Source organism: Oryctolagus cuniculus, chromosome 10 (assembly GCF_051225735.1).
Source record: "Oryctolagus cuniculus isolate XC-2025 breed Fujian yellow rabbit chromosome 10, ASM5122573v1, whole genome shotgun sequence".
NCBI classification, from domain to species: domain Eukaryota; kingdom Metazoa; phylum Chordata; class Mammalia; order Lagomorpha; family Leporidae; genus Oryctolagus; species Oryctolagus cuniculus.
This window is the reverse complement of record NC_142876.1, coordinates 106,036,083-106,058,279: the sequence shown is the minus strand read 5'-3', so window position 1 is coordinate 106,058,279 and position 22,197 is coordinate 106,036,083. Positions and strand designations below refer to the sequence as shown.

General features: G+C 53.3%; 1 protein-coding gene across 15 annotated transcripts in view; it reads right to left on the bottom strand.

The window, feature by feature from the left end:
• Positions 1 to 22,197, bottom strand: part of ANO10 (anoctamin 10) — a 197,737-nt gene that overhangs the window by 9,287 nt on the left and 166,253 nt on the right. For 3 of the 15 annotated variants that reach the window (XM_089306452.1, XM_051851852.3, XM_089306453.1), the window contains one exon: positions 7,096 to 7,215. The exons of 11 other annotated variants lie outside the window; for them this stretch is intronic. In XM_089306452.1, the coding sequence (XP_089162578.1) occupies positions 7,099 to 7,215 (117 nt within the window). In that variant the 3' untranslated portion in view covers positions 7,096 to 7,098. Of the gene's footprint in view, positions 1 to 7,095; positions 7,216 to 20,337; positions 21,011 to 22,197 lie in introns of those variants that run through there. One more of the 15 variants, XM_089306450.1, reaches the window with a different exon arrangement.

The window sequence follows — 22,197 nt, the reverse complement described above, 5'->3', positions numbered from 1 at the left end:
CTTCTCCCCTGTACCTTTCCAGTACCTGTGTCCCCTTCTGGAGTGAGTGCCAGCCTTGGTGACAAACACTGGTGGCTCCATATGGGCTGATAAAAATGTCAGTGATCACTCACAGGGTCCTGAGTGCACACGGCTACCAGCTTGGGTTTCCTGGAATCCAGAACTGACGGGACACAGTGCTGTCCCACTGGGTGGCAACAGGCCACGGAAACCCACCTGTAGCACATGAGCCACCGAGGGCCTCTCCGTCCATGCTCGTTCCTGTAGGCCACAGCTATGGATGGCCACAGTCAGTGACAAGCAAGGTGGACTTCCAAGCACGTGCCTGGCTTTTACTGATTAAAAACAATACCCAGGCGACAAAGTCCTCCCTCAAGGAGTTTCGACCTCACCTTGGCGACGCCTTCTCCCCCAGGCCCCAGCTTGCTGTGGACAAGGCAGGAGCACCCCTCTCCTGCTGCTGCCCTGACTCAGGGGCCCCAAGGGGTCCCTGCTGCCTGGGAGAGCCGGCGTTTCAAGGATCCACCTGCTCCTCTGAGCCGGGAGAGCAGGAGCCCCGCGCTTCTGGCTGATGCTCAGCTTTCTTCCCGAGAGCCATCTCAGATAAACTACTGTACAAGGAAAGCAGGAGCGGGGGAGGGGGGGGAGGGGAGGAGTACGCACGGAGGGTAGAAAGGAAGCAAGCAAGGACGTACAAGAGAAGGCAGGAAGCAAGGAAGGGAAGCAGACGCCTTGCCAAGCTGGGGCGTCTCCTGGGCTCCAGCCAGGGTGCCCGGCACCTGCTCTAACAAGCAAACGTATGTGAAGACTCTTCCAGGTTCTGATCAAGTGTAGTGACAGCTAAGTTACTATCCCACGTGTAATACTTTCAGCACAGGTTTCCACTCTGTCCACATCTTAAAAAAAAAAAAAAAAAAAAAAAGCTCTGATTCTTCTCAAATGCATGCAGGTACTCTTGGTTCTTACGGTGAAGCCAGTTGTACCGAATTTGAGTGTGTTGCTTTGGAAAAAAATATACACTGTGAATTGAGAAAGAGAATAAAAGCCAGGACTAAAATGGCAGGGCTGTGTCTACACAGCACGGTCAGAAGCAGCCAGGGTTTGGACAGGGTTCGAGGGCCCCCAAGGTGTCATGTGTTAAAGTTTAATCCCCTTTGTGGGGGTGTGAGAGTACGGAAAATTAATCCAACTGCAGTATTTACAGGAGGGGCTGCTGGCGGTGACCAGGATTAAGTAAGGCCAGTGGGATGCAGCCTCCATGACTGATCCCGGGGGATTTACTTTCTAAGATGAGACGAGAAGACAACGGACACACATGCTGCCTGTCACCAGATGATGCCCCGCGCCTTGCAGCTCTGCTAGCAAGACCATCATCCAACGTAGGCCCTCGGCCCTGAGCCTCTAGAAGAGGTCAAACCTCTTTGCAGAGCAGCAAGCCCTGGGTATCTCGTTCTAGTAACAACAACAACAAAAACAGGGGCCGGCGCTGCGGCGGCGCAGTTAAGGCAACTGCCTGCAGTGCCACCATCCCATATGGGTGCCGGTTCTAGTCCCAGCTGCTCCACTTCTGATCCAGCTCCCTGCTGTGGCCTGGGAAAGCAATAGAGGATGACCCAAGTCCTTAGGCCCCTGCACCCATGTGGGAGACCAGGAAGAAGCTCCTGGCTCCTGGCTCCTGGCTCTGGATTGGCTCAGCTCCAGCCGATGAGGTCATTTGGGAGGTGAAGCAATGGATAGAGGACTGCTCTCTCTCTCTCTGTCTCTCCCTCTCCCTGCATCTGCATCTCTGTAACCCTGCCTTTCAAATAAATAAATAAATTTTTTTTAAAGAAAAAAAAAAAACTGGACCAAGACAGAAGCATACGCTAAACAGGAAGAGAAGTGGTGAAATGCACTCCACGGGGCTTCTGGAGTTCTAGGGAGAGAAGCCAGGCCCAGACCCGGCTTTCGGTGCCACTCCACCTGTTCCTGCTCACTTCCCCTCGGGCCACAGACGTGCTGTGCCGTGTGGCTTCCGTCTCTGTCCCCATCACACACAGACTTTCCAGAAACGGGCGAGAAAGATGGGGTCTCGCAAACGTGATCAGCACTCTCCCTAGTGCGACCTCTGGAGCAGAGCGCGCAGTCACCGCTGAGGTTACGCTGCCGGCCACTGCAATCCTGCCCACGCGCTGAGACCTGCAGACAACACGTCACTACCCGAAGTCACAACACCTGGGCGTCAGAACGCTACCTGCTCGCTTTGCTTTTTAGAGACCTGAGCTGATCCACATAGTAGCTGCTGTGTTAAGTACGGCTTTAGCTCTTCAGTCCGTCCTCTAACGCTACTGCTGCTTTCTCGTGTGGAGCCACGACAGCACAGAGACACGCTGTTTGCCAGTGGGATCCCCAGAAGCAGTCACCCTGAATGACCTGCTGGCCGGTGTGTCAGGACACGGGAGGAATGTTTGAGGAGCACGTGGCCGGGTTTGGGTGGCGTGATTCTGCGTCACCTAGCAGAGCTCGGAGCTGATTCGGTGTTACCTATGTACCTCCAGGAGGGGGAAGCCAACCGGTACTTCCGTAAGTCATTTTGGACAAGTCAATCAACCAACTCTGCCCCAAATTAATAAGCATGCAACTGTCCCGGGCTTTGGGTATCTGTCCTACTGCCCTTTGATGCACCCCAGTAAAAGTTCTTCCCCACAGGGGCTGGAAGCCATTGTGAGTGAGAGCTGAACATCCATCATGAGTGATCAGCCGGGCTCGGGGGTCAGCTCTACCACACCCACATTCACGGAGGCAGCGCCGTCAGGTGTGGGACGTCCTCAGGGTCCTCAGAGGTGCAGTGCTGTCAGTCAGTCCCCGCATGTGCACAGCCCAGTGGCCAGATGGCCTGGGCTTGGAGGAGGTGACCGCTGGCCACTGAGGAGAACACACACGAGACGGAAATGGAACAAAACGGAACAGCGGCGGGGTGCGGCAGGTGTGGGGAGGCCTCCATGCAACACGAGGACAGCCACCTCCCAAAAAAACCCTCGGTAGGGACAAGTGCTCACCCGGCACTGACACGCTGGGGAAAGGAATTCTGCCAGCCAGTCCTCTGCAGAAGGCTTCTCCATCAGGCAGCAGAGCCCCGGGCCCCCAGCACTGGGCTGCGATGCCGCCTCCTGGGGTCCCCAGGCTGACACATGGTGTGGAACCTGAGCACCCTCTGGGGTCTCCTCTCCCAGTCCTTCCCCAGGGCAGGGCCCTGTGCAGGGCACTCAGGGGCAACCACAGCCCCCACTCCCAGCCTGGGGCACTGAAGTAGCAGCAGGGCTCTCATTTTGGGTGGGTGGGTGGGGTCTCCCTTTTCTGAGTCTCATGGCTTCGCAGAAACCCATCAAGGCAGAGGGGCCTGTGCAGCAGGTTAGTCACAGCCCTGGCCTGGGCCGATCTGAAGTCAGCATCCCATATGGCTGCTCCACTTCCAATCCAGCCCCCTGCTAATGCACCCGGGAAGGCAGCAGAACATGAGGCAAGTCGTCTTGGGCCTGGTCCAACCCAGTCATGGTGGCCATTTGGGGAGTGATCCAGTGGATGGAAGATCTCTGTCTCTAACTTCCAAATAAATAAATAAATCGTTTTGAAAAATAAAAGGCACAATGCAAGGGTGACATCTCCCATGACCCTCCTCAGCCTGCGGGCCTCACATTGTGCTCCCACTGGGCTGTGCCCTCTACACACAGGCCTGGTGAAGGGGCTGACGTGGGCCTTGTCCACGGGTCTTGCTGTCTCGGAGACCTGGCGGAGCCCTGGACTGAGCGGAAAGGAGTTGAGGGAGGAGGACGCAGGCACAGCTCCACTGAAGCTGCTGCCTCTACCTTTTAACTCTCACACATACACACGCTGCCGGGAGGGCTCCTTTCCCCCCTCAGCTGCCCCGTGGGGCTCCTGGCTGCGATAAAGACCCCAGGCCCTCAGAGAGGCCAGCTGCGCGGCCGGAGAAGAGCCCGGCACTGTATCGGGGGATAACCTCTGCTACCCAGAGAAGTTCAGCTGGCAATGGCTGGCGCTCCGTGCAGACACAGCTGGGAGAGCGGAATGAGGCAGAGAGGTCTTCAAAGAGCTCATGGCAGATGCACACAACCTTTGCATTCCACTTCCCCCGGAAGCTTGAATGCCCCACCCGCGTGCTCACGTGGTGCTGAGTGGCATTCAGAATGCACCAGAGGTGCTTTCATAAAACCAGTCTCCCAGGCCCCACCCGCAAGCCCCCCTTAGTACAAGTCTAGGAATTTTTTCTCAACATTTTAGCTTTGATGCAAGCATGGTGCGTAGGAGTCGCGGATACCAAGTCAGGTTTACCAGCGGCTCCCATGTCTCCCCAACGGCTTCATCCTTCTCCACAAATCACATTTTCAGGACCATCTGAGAGCAAGCTGCAGGCATCACGTTCTTTAGCCTCAGACATGAAAGTACTTCACAAACTTCAGGGTAGGGACCGGCGCTGCAGTGTAGCGGGTCAAGCTGCCATCGGCAGTGCTGGCATCCCACAGGGGCACTGGTTTGAGTCCTGGCTGCTCCACTTCTGATCCAGCTCTCTGCTATGGCCTGAAAAAGCAGGCCCAAAAAGAAGATGGCCCAAGTCCTTGGGCCCCTGCACCCACGTGGGAGACCCAGAGGAAGCTCCTGGCTTTGGATCAGCACAGCTCCAGCCATTGAGGCCATCTGGGGAATGAATCAGCAGATGGAAGACCTCTCTCTCTCTCTCTCTCTCTGCCTCTGCCTCTGCCTTTCTTTAACTCTGCCTTTCAAATAAATAAGCACATCTTTAAAAACAAACAAAACAACCAAAGAACAACTTCAGGGTAAATGCATCTGTTGAAAACTGTGTGCATCTCAAAACAATTTTTTGCACCAAAATAAACATCTTCTAATTCCATTTTCCATAAGCTTTTCAAAGTACGCCAATGTCTGTCTCCTAAAAGCAAGGCCTTTCTCTCCTGTAACTGTGGGACAGACTCCCTTAAATGATTCTGAAGGGTGAAGAGACATCAGTGTCCCATTTACCAAACTTCCCAAATGTGATCAAGTTGATAAAACTTTAAAGTACCAGAAACAGATGGGAGAATACAAAAGCAGCAATTCATTTGCTTTTTCTGGGGGAAAAAAAAAAACATCAAAAGATGAATGCATGAATTCCTTTTTGTTCATGAAACAAAAATTCTTTCAATGAACTGGAATAGCACACAGCCGCAGAAAGGAGGGCCCGGCTCAGCTGGGTTCTGGCCTGTGGGGCGGGTGGCCCCGGCCTCCCGACCCCGCGGCACGGGCTGCATCCGGTGCCTCCCGCTAACCCACAGCATGCAGCAGGAGGCATGGGCTGTCACTTCTGAGATCAGGTGCTGAGGCTCCCCTGCTGGCTCTGACGGGAGCGCTGTTGTGAGCCACCCTATGGGGAGGCCCCGCCACCTCGAGCCCACAGCAGACTGAGTGGGGCCTGGAAGTGGCCGTGAGAGACCCTAAGTCACAGGCACCCAGCGAAGCCACGTGCAGATCTACAGGAACAGTGAGACAGCAAATGTCCACTGCTTCACACTGCTGGGGCTGGGGGTCATTTGTTACTCAGCAAGGGCTACAGTGGGGACTGGCGCTGTGGCACAGCGGGCTAAGTCCCTGCCTGTGGCACCAGCATCCCATATAGGCACCGGTTCTAGTCCTGGCTGCTCCTTTTCTGATCCAGCTCTCTGCTATAGCTCGGGAAAGCAGTGGAATATGGTCCAAGTGCTTGGGCTCCTGCACCCGCATGGGAGACCTGGAAGAAGCTCCTGGCTCCTGGCTCCGGATCAGCTCAGCTCTGGCCGTTGTGGCCATCTGGGGACTAAACCAGCAGATGGAAGACCTCTCTCTCTAACTCTGCCTCTCAAATAAACAAATATATAAATCTAAAAAAAAAGAGCTATGATTGGAGTCACAAGGACTAACCATCAGGAAAAACAGGCCTGGCTGCAGGCAGCTTTCGGCCACTGCGGTAACAAGGGGCCAAGGGGTCTTTGCGAGACAGGCAGGAGGTGGGTCCTTCTCGCCCCTTTTCCTGACTAATCTCTCTCTCCACAGAATCCAGCCCATTCACTTTAGAAAAAAAAAATACTCTCAAAACAAAGCAGTACACGTGCATGGCTTAAAAACCAAGCAGTACCAAACTGCCGCGGAAGAAAACGACTCGGCCCACTCTGCCCTCTACCTCTCCACGCTGGAGTGACTTCCGTAACCACTGGGTCACCGCTTTGCGGTTCTTTTTTTTTTTGGGGGGGGGGGAAGCAATGGGTCACCTCTAGAACATCCCCCCTCCTGCTTTCAACATGAAGACTGGTGCACCCTGCTGTGTACCTTGTAAAACCACCTGATAAATTGTGGAGATGGCCCTGGGTTCTAGAACGGGTTTTCAGCTGGGTGGCTGTAAGAATTCTACTGCATGAGCAGGGTCATCCATTTCGCCAGTCCCCTGAACCTGGCCATCTAGGCTGTTTGTAACCTGGGCCATTTGTGTGTGTGTGTGCACACACACACACAGACTCCTTAAATACATGTGAGTGTATCTGGAATAAACTCCCACAGTCCTCCATGGCTTTGAAACATGCCCACTCCTCTCCAGGAACAAAGCCTCCTCCACGCCCCTTGCTTTCCTGTCCCCGTCCCGTGGACATGCCTGTTTCTCTCCTCTCTTTCCCAAACGTTGTTCATAGAGTCGTCCATTCTGTTTTCTGACCCCTCGCTCTGCAAGCCACTCCCACCTGGCTCCTGACCCAGCCGATGCCTTGAAGCAGGTCCCTCTGAGGTCGCCCACCCTCGGCTGCCATGTTGGGATGTTTCCTGGCCCTGGTCTAACGATGTCACAGAGGCTCCTTCTTGACCACTCTGCCACGGGGCCCCCGCCCCACGACCACTCTCTGCCTGCTGGCACTGGCACCACTCACCATGGAGGTGATGGCAGTCCCCTTGTCATGGAGGCATCCTGGGATCCATGCCTGGCAAAGCACTGGCATTTCGTTACAACCACAGAAAGTGTGCCTGGGACCACTGCCCACAAGGGGCGCTGGGTGTGGGGAGCGGTTCCGAGGCGGCACGTACCTCTCACTCAGAGGGGCCAAGTCGCATCATTCTCGGCTCTGCTGACTTTTCCGGGTAGCAGTACCACAGCACCCCGACCGCTCCTGGGTTCTTCCACGCCCAGGGAGGTCCCTGCCACACCTGGGGAGGTCAAAGGTCACCTCAGGGCCTGGCACCAGGCAGAGTCTGGAACTCATGAGAACGTGTGTCGAGCATGAGCAGCGGGGACCCTGGGACACAGTCATGTCAGAAACACCACTCTCCACGTGCCCAGTCCACCACAGTGCAGCTGGGACATCCCCTGGCTAACCCTTTAAGTGAAGAGACATCCACTAAACCCCTGCCACTCATACCAAGCAGCCAGCAGCGTCCGAGCCCCCCCCCGGCCGCCGCCCCCAGTGCAGAGGCGAGGAGGCCCGAGGGCCTGGGGCAGCCGTGCAGGCCACCTGGGGCTGCGTATGGGGAGGAAGGCCCCCAGCCAAGGGGAAATGGAGGGGTTTTCTGAGCAGTGATGGGGGCGGGGCAGAGAACTTTGGACAAGGAGAGGGGCTGGGGTCTGCCCCTTTGTTCTGGACAGCGCCCTGTGACTGCAGCCCGAGTTACGTAAGCCACCCAGGCAGCCTCGCTTCTGGCCCATTTGAACTTGCAGCCAAGGGGCCAGGCCTGCTCTTCTCACATGAACTTGGCTTCCTCGCTCTTTTGCCTGTACTTTTGTGACTGATTTTTTTTTTTTTTTAATAAAATGCAAGCCCTTCCTCCGACGCAGACTTCATTTGCACTTTCCGTTTCTGACCTTCATAGTGTAGCCTGCCCAGATCTTGCTGAACCGCTCCATCCTGGGCACCCTGCTGCCTCTGTCTCACTTCCACGCGTTTCCTGCCGCCCAGCATGGCTGGCAGCTTCTTCTATCAGAAAATGGAAGAGAAGATGTGCAAACCATGCAACTGATACAGGATCACTAACCAGAATTTATAACAGGCTAAAGGAACTCCACAACAAAACAAACAGTCCAGTTCAGAAATGGGCAAAGGACTTGAACAGGCAGTTTTCCCAAGAGGAAATCCAAATGGCCAACAGACACCTGAAAAAATGCTCAGGATCACTAGCTGTCTGGGAAATGCAAATCAAAGCCACAATGAGGTTTCACGTCACCCCTGTTAGAATGACTTTCATACAGAAATCAACAAACCACAAATGCTGGCGAGGATGTAGGGAGAAAGGTTCCCTAATCCACTGTTGCTGGGAATTGGTATAGCCACTGTGGAAGATAATATGGAGATACCTCAGAAATTTGAATACAGACCTACCATAATACCCAGCCATCTACCTCCTGGAAATTTACCCAAGGGAAATGAAATCAGTATTTGAAAGAGTTATCTGCACCCACATGTTTATTGCAGCTCAATTCACAAGCACTAAGATATGGAGTCAACTCAGATGTGCAGCAACTGAAGACTGGATAAAAAATTATGGTATATGTACACCACGGAATACTACACAGTGGTTAAAAAACAAAACAAAACAAAACAAACCTGTCTTTTGTAACAAAATGGATGCAATTAGAAACCATTCTATTTATTGAAATAGCCAGTTCCTGAAAGACAAATACCCTATGTTTTCCCTGAGCTGTGGTAACTAATAGAGCGTCTAGAATGTAATGTATATGAGTGAAATTGACATTCTGAAGTCCGATGAGTGTTTGCAGCCTTGTCTCTACTGTTGAGGAAGTGGTGTTTTCTTCATACTATTTGTTGAACTCTTTACTAAGTGTAGGGTTAACCTTATGAGCATAAAGTAAACTGAAACTAAATCTTTGTAAAAATTAAGAGCGGGAATGGGAGAGGGAGGAGGAAGAAGGATGGGAGCATGCGTGGGAAGCATCACTGTGTTCCTGAGTCTGTATATATGAAATACACAAAATCTGTACACCTTGAACTAAAAAAAAACACCCATCATCCACTCCCCTACCCCAAACAGCTCTGTGCAGGACTTCCTTGTCCACACTCGTTTCCACCCTTGTACCAAGAGTGCACACCGCTTAGTATGCTCCTTTTGTTTTCATTAACAACATAGCGAAAGCAGTTCTCCCCTCATGTTTCTAGAGTGCATGAGCGACAGCTACCAACCTGCAGCATGAGGCTGGCATCACTGCACAGTCCAGTGCCCAAGGGCGAAGCCAAAGTGCTTCCTACCCTCCTTGCGGCGCCCACGGCGTTGGCCACGGGAGACCCTCAGCCCGTCTCCGTGGGAAGTCTCGAGTCTGATCAGTCATCACAGTATGGTGACGTCATCACACATGCTGCCTTCGTGGGCCTCTGAGAGCCCCTGCCCCACCCCACTGCTGCCCCTGCTGCCGGGGATGTCACCTCCCTCAGGCTGCCTTCCCCGAGGCCCAGAGCCCCAGCGCCCCCACAGCCCCTCAGACGCCAGCCTGAAAGCAGCAGAGCCCAGGGACAGTGCTGGCCACTGCAGGGCCAGGGACACTTCCAGGGCTGCAGCACCTGCACAGCCAGTGGCCGCAGCAGTGTCTGGGCTTGTGGTGTTGTGCGGCTGTGGCCTGAAGCGCTTGGCTCCTGGTCATTTTCCACACTTGGCGCTGCAGCCATCAGGCACGTCCAAGAGCTCCTCCGTATGCTGTCAATGAACCTCTTTTCTATGTCAAACAACAGCAACAAGGCACATTCCCTCAGTGCTAGTCCTGCACCTTCCCTCCTCACTGGGAGTCCAATTTCGCACAGGAGACCTAAAAAGTGCCAGGTGCATCCTCGGATCTCCCCGTCAGTCAGAGTGTGAACTCAGTCCTAGCCAGCAGTACTTGAGGCTGGCTGCTGGGGACCTCTGGGCAAGATTCTCCTCCCTGATACAAAGCTGCCCCTTCCTCCTTTGCTCTGAGCACACACGTGAGGATATGGTGCTGGAGCCATGGCAGCCACCTTGTGACCATGTGGAAAGCCAACATACCACACATGGCTGGATGGGAAAACAGAAAAATGCCACCAAGATCCTCAATGACATCACCGGGTGGGCTATTCCCCCAGCCCTGGGGCGGGCCCACAGATGGACTTGTTCCCCCTCAAGTTCATTTAACAGCTGTGAATCTTATGGGAACAACCCAGAGGTGTCCCAGGCTATGAAAGTCCCTAAATCTCATCATTCTTAGGCTCCCCTGTGAATTACTGGGCACCTTTTTCAGCTAACTATGTCATGCCTGCTGTTTATAACTCTACCTAGTCTGAAGCCCTCGTCTGGACAAATGTTTTTCTGGCTTAAATTATAATTTAAAGTTCTCTTCCCGACACTGGCCAGTTTCCTGAGACACAGTTTGAGATACTTCCTGTTGGCGGGTACATTCCGGTATTTTCAGCTTTGTTCAGAAACCCAAATCACGTTCCTCGACATTCCATGAGACTATTTATTTCCTTTCCTTGCTGGCAATGAAGTCTGGACCTGTACCGGGAGACGGCACTGCCGCTGCCTCCCGTGGCTGAGCTGTCCTGTGGGCCAGGGGGCAGCTGGCCTCTGGCATTCCGTCCCCTCCCCAAGCACCCCCAGGTACCCACAGACCCTGGTCTCTCCCACCGCCTGTAGATCCCGGCGAGGGCCAGGAAGCTAGCCCGATGCCTCAGCCCCTCCCCCCCGCCCCTGTGCCCTCTGCACCCCTGCCCAGCCCGGGAATGCAGCAGGCAGAGCGCATACTCCGGGGGCAGGGCAGGCTGCAAGCATGCACCGGCTACAGGAACCACTTTGTTCTTCCATACTTCACTTGCCTGGGAGGTCAGGGTCACAGGTGGGCGTGGGTGGGGCTGGCAGAAACCACGGCTCTGCCTGCCTGGTTTCCTCCGGTCCTCACAGGCTCTCGCGGCCGGCACAGGTGTTTTCTGACCTGGCTGTGACCTTTTTTCTTCCACGAAGGCTTCCCCTCTATGGGAACGACCTTCCTGCCATAAACACGCCGCCCGCAGCCTGCATTTCTCCTGTTCCCTTGCGTCAGATTCTTCCCTCACCTCCTGTCTTAGCCTCATCAGGGCATTTGTTTTCCTGGCTCCCTTCTGGGATTTTTTCCATTTTGCGCAGGGATGTGTACTCCCTCTAAACACTTAGAGCCCAGGCCTGCGCTCCTAGCAAGGAGACTGGCTGGGAATGACAGGAGAAACAAAGCCCGATGTCCTGGCACTTGGGCTTCGTTGTCACATTTTATGGAATCCTTCCCCAAGCAGCATCACGTACTTGCAGTGACAGTGACCGGAGGCCACCAGGTTTCTAGGTCTGTGGGGGCCCCTGCACCCTTTAGCTCCAGGGCTGACAACGCCTCCCATTGCACAGATGCAGCAGCTGATACACGAGAAGCTCAGGGCACGGGCCTGAGGCTCTGCTACGGCAAAGTCTGGTCTGAACCCTGCGAGGGCTGCTTCGCTCCCAATCACTGTCCCGCGCACTTCCCACAGTTTACGTCTTTTCTGGCATTCCCGGGAAGCACCTCCTCTGGACTTCTGGAGCCAGCGTGTGGATCCAGGACACCGTGAGTCTGCTGGCTCTGGCTGCCGCCCAGCTTTTGTCCCCACATGGCAGAGAAGGCACGAGGTGGGGCCGGGGCTCTCAGCGCGGAGGGGGCGCCATCAGAGTGGCAGAGGCCCCCAGGGCCGGCTTTCCTCCAGCTCGCTCATTCTGCAGAGGGCGGGGCCTTCAAAGGGCACACGTGTCCACCTGCAATGACGACTCAGCGGCGAGCTGCTCTCTTACGGAGGAGTCACAGCTGAGGAGTTTCTTACCTAACACGGGCTCGCACACATCTGATCTTCCACCCACTTTCCCTGCCGGGAAACACACTGCTTTCGGTTTTACATTTCGGTCTACGATGCATGCTGGGAAGACGTGGGGGGCCCTCTCCAGGGTCTTGCATTTGTTCCGAGACCAGCCTTTCTCTACTGTCCCCGGAGCCTTTGTCACAAGTCAGTGGCACGAGAGATCCGTGAGGGGCTCTCTCTGGACGCTCTAGCCTGCCCCTAGCGTTGTGATCATGGCGGCTTGACAACAAGCTGGGAAGTCAGGAAGCGTTCATCCTCCAATTTTTCTCTTCTCTTTCAAAGTTTTGGCTAGTCTGGGCCCTTTGCATTCCCACACGAATTTCAGGACCACACCCGTCAACTTCCACAGGATAACTGCTCGGATTTTTTTTTTTTTTTTTTTTTTTTGGTGTTATGCTGAACACGTAGAACAGTAGTTGCTAAGACTTTTGTTGAATGGCCGGATGGTCAATATTTTAGGTCTGTGGACCACACAGTCAGTGTCCCAACAGCACAGCTCAAGCCGTGGTGCAAAACACGCCCTCTGAAGACGAGTGGGCATGACGACATCTCTTTCAAATAAATAAATCTTTTTATTGTGCCATGCCAAAACCAGGAGTCAGGAGCTTCTTCTGGGTCTCCCACACGGGTGCAGGGGCCCAAAAACTTGGGCCATCTTCCATTGCTTTCTCAGGCCATAGCAGAGAGCTGGATCGGAAGTGGAGCAGCCGGGACCTGAACCGGCGCCCATATGGCATGCCGGCGCTTCAGGCCAGAGCTTTAACCCGCTGCACCACAGCGCCAGCCCCTAAATAAATCTTTTTTTTAAAAAAGAAAATTAAATGTATACTCATCATTGCCTAATTTTTGAGAAACTTATCTGATCTTGCTAGGTTTTTATCACTTTCGCCTTCTTTGGGCACAGCCCTCCGCTCCAGGCTCAATGTCTGCCCAGAAGCACAGTGTGCAATGGCGTGAAGTGTCAAAGGTCATGACAAGAGCCAAGAGTCACCGTGGTACTCTGATAAGGGATTAGCCCAGGGGAAACCACCTCCAATTCATATTTGAGACCTAACAGGACCAGCTAAGAAGGACACTGAAGGGGCTCCCATGATGCATCACACCACTTGTCGTGCAATGTATGACAGTCTCACAGCAGACAGGAGTATCGGAGGCCTCGCTCAAAGCCAATGTATCCTCAGCAGCCCTCAGGGCCTAGCTGTCCCTTTGCAGAGTTAAAAGCAGATCACAACTCTACCGCAAAGATGACACGCGCACTGAATTCTGTTCACACCAGTCCCAGTGCCTTCCTCATCTTTGGGAGCACAGGTGCCTTATACCCAGGTGCAGTGGCTCATGTGACTGTCACTTGAACCCCGGGGGAGCAGCCCCCCGGTTACCCCACAACCCCACAAGCACAAGCTGAGTCTCCTTGGAAAAGACTGCCCTGGAGCAGGAGAGGTGGGATGGGGGGGGGGCGGTGCCTGCTCCAGTTCCTTAGCTGAGTCACGAAGATGCCAAAACCAAGAGTGGAAAGACTTGCCTGAGCCTGTGTGGCTTTTCCACGCCCAGGGTCAGCTGGAATCTGGGCCTCAGGTTCACAAGCTCCTAGAACCCCTGCTAAGGTCCCAGGATCTGAGGAGAGCGCCAGCTGACTGCAGGTGTTCTAACCCCAACTAGAACGCTTCTCTCTCTCACCTGCACTTCCCTTCTCTGCTGCAGGAAGGGCCTGTCTCTAGCAATCTCTCATCAGGGGAACAGCACGGCCCCAAGCAGCAGGGCATGTTCCACCATTTTGGGGAGCACAGGTGCAAGCCTGGGACCACCAGGTCAAGGGGTAAGATGTCACTGCTTAGTGCAGGCCCACCAGGAGCAGCTATCAAGGGAACACGGCCAGTCACTCCCCGGGATCACAATGCAGCACCAGTGCCCACAACGGAGGGCATCACTGTGGTGCTGATCCATGAAACGAGTCTTTAAAAAGAAGGGGAGAGTAGTTAGGAAGGTAAGAGGAGAAGAGGCAGCTTATAGGATGAGGACATGTGCAGAGGCAAAGAACGTGGAATGTTCTAGGGTGCAGCTCCACGTAGCTGGAGGGGGCCTGGGCAGGGAGGCGAGGCTGGAACACAGCCTGTGGAGGGCAGAGGTTTCTCGCGAAGAATGGAGCACTGAGGATGGATGCTGGGCAGGCCCGCTCCAGGGTGATATTTATATCTGGGAAGCTGGACAGAGGAGACGAGGGATGGAGGCAGGGAGAGCAGCCAGAGGCTGAGAGCCCATTAACAACTCCTAACAGGCAGGCTCCCTTCAAAAAATACCAGCAAAGGCTCGGTACCATGAAAACCCACAAGCCAGACGTCCAGAACCACAGTGTGTGGGGCAGGCACTGGGGCACTGCCTAGGACACCTGCATCCCTCGGCCGAGTGCCTGGGATGGAGTCCCGCCTCTGCTTCCAATCCAGCCTCCTGCTCATGCGCTCTGGGAGGCAGCCCTTGAGGCTCAGCTACTGGAGTCTCCGCCACTCCCAAGGGAGACGCGGATGGAATTCTCAGCTCCTGGCTGTGGCCTGGCCCAGCCCTGGCTGCTGCGTGCATTTGGTGAGTGAACCAGCAGACGGGTGATCTCTTTTTCCCTCTGTCTGCCTTTCAAATAAAAACAACTGGACAAATAAGCAAATTCATTAACTGGGCTTTGAAGAGGCATTCTTTAGAAAACAAAACCACCTCCACTCCAAACCCATCGCTTGTTACTATAATTAGTGGTTGTTGGTCACAGAGACATCCCAAGTGTTATAAAAGAATCTCAGTTCTTCTCAAGCAGATCCACTGAAACAGGATACTAATTAATCTTAAAAGTTTAAGTTACATTATTGTCGTCCTTAGGATGATTTCTGTACTTTTAAAATAACCAAGTGACAGTAGAGCTACAAAGGTGACCCAGCGGTGTATTTTCTAATTTTGCAAATGAGCTTGACTTTCAACTCGATGCTGTTCTTTGGAGGAACTAAAGCCGGGAATCTCAGAGTCTGGCTACTGGAGAACTGTAATTAATACTTGCAATTTCACCCAAAATGCCTCACTTCCCAATCTGCTCCTCCCATGGTTGCCCAGTTTACAACACTCACACGGTACGTAAAGACTACCTGATGAACGAATCGGAGCCACAGTGGGAACGTTCCAAGGACTCAGGGCCCCCCCCACCTCCCGAGGGTCCTGGGTGCCTGTGCTGAGCGCAGGACGGACCCCCCGCCACCAGCTTGTCCCTTTTGCTGAGGACTCCTCGTAGGAGGCCACAGCACATAGAGCCGCAGCTCTAGCTATTTCCCGACTAGTCACGCTGTCTGTCCAGCACCAATCATTTCTTGCGATCAAGCTGCCTCCTCCATGAACCACCGCAAAGTTCCTAAACTCACATCACCATCACCATCACCATCACCGCCACCACTACCCAAGCAAACAGCCCGTATTCCGGCAATGAGAATGAAAATGGAGAGTGTGAAGCCATGCCAGGGGGTGAGGGGTGCACGAGTCTCATTCTCTTGTAGCCAAGGGTACAGGTCTTCTAGAATCGTGTTTCTCCAGAAACAAAGTGCAGTCCATGCTACTGATAACAATCGCTACCCAGAACTGGAATAAACTCTACCTGCTGATTTTAAGACACAATGAAGAACAATTAGAATCGGTGATGAAATAAAATTATAGCAGAGTCTACAAAGCGTCTGCATATTACATGACCAAAGAGTAAGATAAAACCCTACCAACCCATCTGACTGATAACTTGGGGTTAACATCGTGTTAACAAAACCCTGCATTAAGAAAAGCACTACCGGGGCCGGCACTGTGACAAAGTGGGTTAATGCCCTGGCCTGAAGCACCGTCATCCCATATGGGCACCGGTTCGAGACCCGGCTGCTCCACTTCATGTCCACCTCTCTGCTATGGCCCGGGAAAGCAGTAGAAGATGCCCCAAGTGCTTGGGCCCCTGCACCCACATGGGAGACCCATCCTGGCTCCTGGCTTTGGATCGGCACAGCTCTGGCTGTTGCAGCCATCTAGAGAGTGAACCATCGGATAGCAGATCTCTCTCTCCCTCTCTCTGCCTCTCTTCTCTCTGTGTAACTCTTTCAAATAAATAAATAAATCTTAAAAAAAAAAAAAAAACACTACCAAGGCTAAGAGTAAAGAGCCAGGAAGGGGGTTGACCTTTCCCACTTTTCACATCGCACTGGAACACTGTGCCTTCTTTTCTCAGCGCTACGATTCCTGGAGAGCCGTCCTGTAAGGAGGAGGCTGACAGGAGGCAGAGGGATCTCATCTTCTACCGAAACAGGGCACCCTGCACTAGACAACCAAGCGTTTCACACTGTGTGAGGCTAACCATTCCCTGCCCCACAACGCCCGCCCCAGTTAATGTAACAGGACAGAAAGGCAAAACAAAGGGGGAAAGCACGCTGCATAAATTTCATTTTTCAACTGTATTTTACTACAAAATTGTTGTATGAAGATTCTTCATCAAGGGGTGTAGAGTTGGGGGAAGCTGCCGCCTACCATGTTGCCGTCCCGTATGGGTACCTGTCCAAGACGCAGCTGTTGTGGTACACCAGGTCAAGCTGCCACTTGCAACATCTGCATCCCATATGGAGTGCTGGTTCAAGTCCTGGCTGCTCCACTTCCAATCCAGCTCCCTGCTAATGCACCCAGGAAAGCAGCAGAGGATGGCCAAAGTGCTGGGGCCCCTGCACTCACATGGGAGATGCAGAAGAAGCTCCTGGCTCCTGACTTGCCCTGGCCAAGCCCCAGGCCATTGCAGGCATTCGGGGAGTGAACCAGGAGATGAAGATGCCTGTCTCTGCATCCCTATCACTGCCCTTCAAAAAAAAAAAAATCTTCAAAGAAGAGGAAAATCCATGTACACTTGATTGCATTTAATTGCTTGAGAAAGCACAGCCTGAGCACAACAGGGCTCTGTGGATAAGATGCTTCCAAGTGGCGAGCATGCCTTGCAGAGGTGGGCCGTGTGACATCCACCTGATGACTCCTGTCTGATGGGTGTGGTCCTGGGAGTCTGGCAAGCAGGGGCTAGCTGCCTCCTCCCTGGGTTAGCTCTGCAGAAGTGCCACAGCACGGCAGGAAGCAGCCCTCAGCAACTTGCGGCCACGTGCACGGCATTTTTCTCCCACCGCAAAGCACATCATTTCTGCAACGGTGACGCCTGCAGCCTTAGGTGGGAGCCGATTTCAAAGCGCTGATGCTGTCAGGGCTGGTGAGGGAACACTGGGCATGCGTGAACACACATGACTGAGATGCTCACCTAGAATCCACTGGTGACTGCAGGAAGGACCACAGGGACCCCCAGGCCTGCTCTGATGCCACGCTTCACTTCTCTGCTTGGCCAGGGATCTTCCCATAGTGGAAACTTGCTTCTCCTTTTATTTGGAGCCCTTCAAAAGCAGGCCACGCTGATTTCTGATGATGGTCGAATGCAAATGGGCATCACACGGAGTGAGATTTAACCTGGGGGAAGCCCAGGAGAGCATGGGGGGAGCGGAGCTCTATATTGAGACACTGTATCTTCCTTGGGTGTTTTGTGCAATGATCTTTAAATCCAGAGGAAGGAGCCTGCGGTTCCTCTCTGGGCAGGGCTGGCAGAGCCTGGCTTCATGCTGCTTCTCCGCGTGGTGACACCACCATACGGGTGTTTGCAACAGAGCAACCATGTTCCTGGGCTGCACACAAGGACCTGGTTTCAGGTCTAACAGAGGAGCACTGACCCGCACCCCAGGCCACGTGCACGTTAGGGCTCAGAGGCAAGTGCATTTCCCAGTTCCTGTCTGGCATGTAAACGAGTTTCCCCGGGGATCAGCCATGTGCCAATCAGCCATCTCCTCCTGGGGAGGCCGCGGTGTCAAGCTGCAATTCCCTCACGAGACTTGGTGCTCGTCTTTGTCCAGTTAGGCTAGAGGAAGTGCAAGCTCCCTGAGTCAGCAGCCAGGACAAGGCGAAAGCACCGCAGAGATAAAGGGTTATTTTAATGTGCGTATATACATGTGTACACAAAGTATTATTTTTTTGAGCTAAGCGAGATTTATTTAGGTCACAAATCTGCCCACCAGCCAGGAAAGGGGGCTCCAAGAGAGGAGGACCCACGCAATGCATTTTCTAGCTAAGGGGTCAGTTACAAGTCTCCCTGGACTGTCACAAACTGACACTTGGTGTCTCCAACAGGACTCCTAAAACGCGGGATGGAAAAATACCCGCGTATGCAAGAAGATGTGAATGGCACGCAAACTGGCTCCGCCCCCAGCCACAGTACTAGCTCTGGACGCCCACCCACCCACCCACCTGCCACCAAACGTACGGCACCAGGAGAGCCGAGGGAGGTGAGGGTGCAGGGTGAGAGAAAGCTTTAGAGTGGGCAGCAGGTCACAACCTGCGGTGCGAACGGGAAGGGGGCGCCTGGAGCACACTCTGGATCCCACCGCTCTGCCCACCGCGCAGTGGTCCTCCCCGGCCCACCCCTTGCCCCCTCTCCTCCCGGCCCTAGAGGGCGCACTGCGGCACTTCCCCGTCACAGCCGCAGCGCCCCAAGCGTTCTCATGCCCTGCTACTCTTTCTGGAGCAAAGAAAGAAAGAAATGACAAACAACTGTGTGCAGCCTAGCAGGCCGGTGAGAGGTCTGTGTGCTCCGGCCCGCGGAAGCGCAGGAGAGCCCGAGCACACAGCGGACAGGTTCACGGAGGCAGCCGCAGACTGGCCCCTTGCAGGCGGACCTTCGGGTTATTTTAATAATATTACCATGGTTGCCACACCCACCCCATCCTGCACCTGAGATGTCCAAAGCACGCGGCAAGGAGCGGCACTCAAGCCCCGCCCAGTAGGAGAGGACAGCTCCGCCTCCGGCAGCCCGCACCCCCACCCCCACCCCGCCTAGACCTCGTTTTCTCTCTCACTTCATCCGTGTTACTTGCTTGAATTCTTCCTGGAGTGGAGACAAGTGCCCAGGCCAAGGCTAGTCGGGGGCTCGCACCCGTCCCCGCGGACCGCCTGTTTTTTCTCTCCCTACTTACTTTCCTCGGCCTGTCTCTGGGCGAGGCCTCAGGAGATCATGGGCAGAAGCGCCCTCTCCCCGCCTGCAATCAGTTTTGAGTACTATCTCCATGTAGGCTGCATAGCTACTGCCGGCCACGCAGTGCGGCAACACCGAGAAGTGACCTGGTGCATGGTCAGGGGCGGCCTGAAACCGGCTGTAGGGCAGAACCGAGGAAGCGGGATCTGAATGCAGCCTACACTGGGAGGGCCCCGCACACCCTACCCCACCCCATCCGGAGAGAAGTCACTTTCCACATAGAGAATCCCACGTGGGAAGCAGAAACCAAGAGCTTGGAAGACCAGAAGGCTGGACCATCCGAATAGAAAAGGGATGTGCCAGCACCGGGCTAACAGGAGAGAAAGCAGGATAATCTGTTAGAATGAAACTCCACCGCCCCTCCCCCCAAGACAAACAGTCACACTAGCACAAGAGGAGATTAAAGGAAGGGGTTCGGATAACATCAAATTCAAAGTACAGCCAACTGTTTGTACCCAGCATTTTCACTTTCTTGAAAAACAGAAAGAAATGAAAATGGAGAAGAAAGAAGAAGAAAAGGAATGGTGATAGCTCGACAGAATACTAAATTCTCTATACCAGGTCCAATGCTGCCGTGCTCAGCTGGCATCATTATTCTTATTACAAACTCTGTGATCAAATTCAGTTCCATTCCACTGCTCAGTGCATTCTACCACCATAACAGATGGGCCTTTTCAAGTCTGAGCCCGAGAGGAGCTGTCCAGGGATGCAGTATCAAAATCATCTACCCCTAGGGGCGAGCACTCTGAGGCAGTGGGCTCAGCTGTTGCGTCCCACATCGGAACGCCTGGGATCGAATCCCACCTCCGCTTCTGATCCAGCTTCCTGTTTATGTGCACCCTGGGCGGCAGCAGGTGACGGATCCCTGTCGTCCACATGGGGACCCAGATGGAGTTACAGGCTCTTGACTTAAGCTTGATCCAGTCCCAGCTATTTCTGGTATTTGGGAATGAACCAGCAGATAGATGATCCACTGACTGCTTGCTTCTTCTCAATCTCTCTGTGTCTTAGATACAAAATAACTAGCCGGAGCTTTAGCATAATGGGTTAAGCATCCCATATGGGTGCCAGTTTGAATCCTGGCTGCTCCACTTCCGATACAGCTCCCTGCTAATGTGCCTGGGAAAGCAGCGGAAGATGGCCCAAATATTTTGGCCTCTGAACCCAGGTGGGAGACTTAGAAGCTCCTAACTCCTGGCTTCAGCCTGGCCCAGCCCTGGCTGTTGCAGCCATCTGGGGAGTGAATCAGTGGATGGAAGGTCTTGATCTCTCTCTCTCTCTAACTCTAACTCTGCCTTTCGAATAAACAAATAAATCTTTTTCAAAAAAATTAACTTCAAAAAAGTGTCTCCAAGGATGTAATTAGTTTATTCTCTAACAGTCAAGAAGTCCACGATATGTATACTCATTCACTCTACTCATTCTGCATGTTCTGGTGGGGATGCAGGTAGGAAAGCCACAGACCCGAGTCGCCGACCTGGGCCTGACTCCACTTGCTCACTCTGTGTGGTTGTTCCAATCATCGCGTCCACTTCCAGTGGAAGAAACGGAGGCCCGGTCCGGCTTGGTAGCTTGCCCAGAGATACTGTGTAGTGGTGAAAGCCAGCCTTCCCTGGATATGTGCACTGTACACCAACAGCCATCGAAGCACACAGAGCGCATGCCCTGCCCCTCCTGATTACCTACTCAACCAAAATGCTTCACTGAAGGCCAACGTTTCAGTGCAGACTGTAAATAAACATGACAGTTCCCACTGAGCTGTTCTGATTAGAATGGCAAACTCACACATCATTTTCACGGAGATGATCTGTGGACAGCTATCCTGGACAAAGCTAAATGAAGCCAGACCGATGTTTTTTTGGAAAAGGTTTTCCCCAACACACATCTGAAGAAGTGAGCCGATTAGTCCAAGACATCACACAAAGGCAGCCGGGATTCACTGTCTCCAATCAACGTAATGCACATCACACGGCAAGGCAGAGCTGGCTTCCCAGCAAGCGGCATGTGCTTGCGCTTGAGCCTGTGGCTGAGACCAGACATGCAAATTAAAGAGCTGCCTCGCGTGAATCCCCAGGACCGTTCACGCCGAGCTTCTGCAGACCCACTCACCCAGACCACCCCCTTTTCGACTTTTACTTTCCAAGCAGCAAATGAAAAGAGATTTTTTTTTTTTGTCCCCAATTGGTTGGGGGGGAAGAGATTAAGAAATGAAAGCCGCAGCCCTGATAGCATAGCTCCCTGGTACACGAGGGCAAGCGACTCTAAAAGGATAACCACCCAAAACAAAAACAAATAAAAAGCAAACCTGACAAACGCACAGGGCAGGGCGTGGGGATCCATCTGCTCCAAACCACATTTTCAGAACAGGAAGACATAGACAACAAACATTTTTCAAGGGGAAAAGGAGCTAAAGGCCCTGGGAACTGAATTTCCCAAGCTGGTGGCAGGCCAGGTCCCCTATCTGCTTTGGGCCCCCCCATCACGTTCTTGGGATGCCTTGTTCAAACAAGTTTATCTCTTCTATAAATGGCATCACCAAGAACTTCTGGTTAAATGTCCAGAAGCCATAACACAGTCAAAAGCCAGGATTAAATCCTATTATTTCATGGCTAACCTGGAAAAACCACAGGATCTGAATAATCTGGACCCATCCTGTTAATGGGAGACGACTGAGAAATTTCAAGAAGCAATCACTCTGGGGCGGTAAGCAGGGAGTACAGGCTAACGATGTACTGGACAGGAAAACAAGTCATTTCCAACACACGTTCCGCGTACCTAACAATCAGTGCATTAACTTATTTATGAAGCCATATAAAACACTTTTAGGCTCATCTCCAGTTTCAAGAGGAGTTTGAAGGGAAGGTAAAAATCACTGTTTTAGAACTTACTGCAATGTACCAAACATTGTGCTAGGAACTTTCACCGAGTGATTTTATTTTAAATCAAATACAGAACGCTGAGAGGCCTATCCTTATGTACTGTGTGCGAATGATTCGCTGCTGCGTGGTCAAGGGCCAAGTTCAATAAAAATGGACATTTTCAGCATGGCTACACGACGGCCCACTTTGGCTAGGACTCCCGAGATGCCTCAACAAGGCTGGTTCTCTCAGCTCTCACTCTATAGTCTGCAGTCTCAACAGGGAGGAACTAGCTCTCCAAGACCGTTCCACAAGAGCAGCGCCGTCCAAGTCCAGAGAACTATCGTGGGTGTAC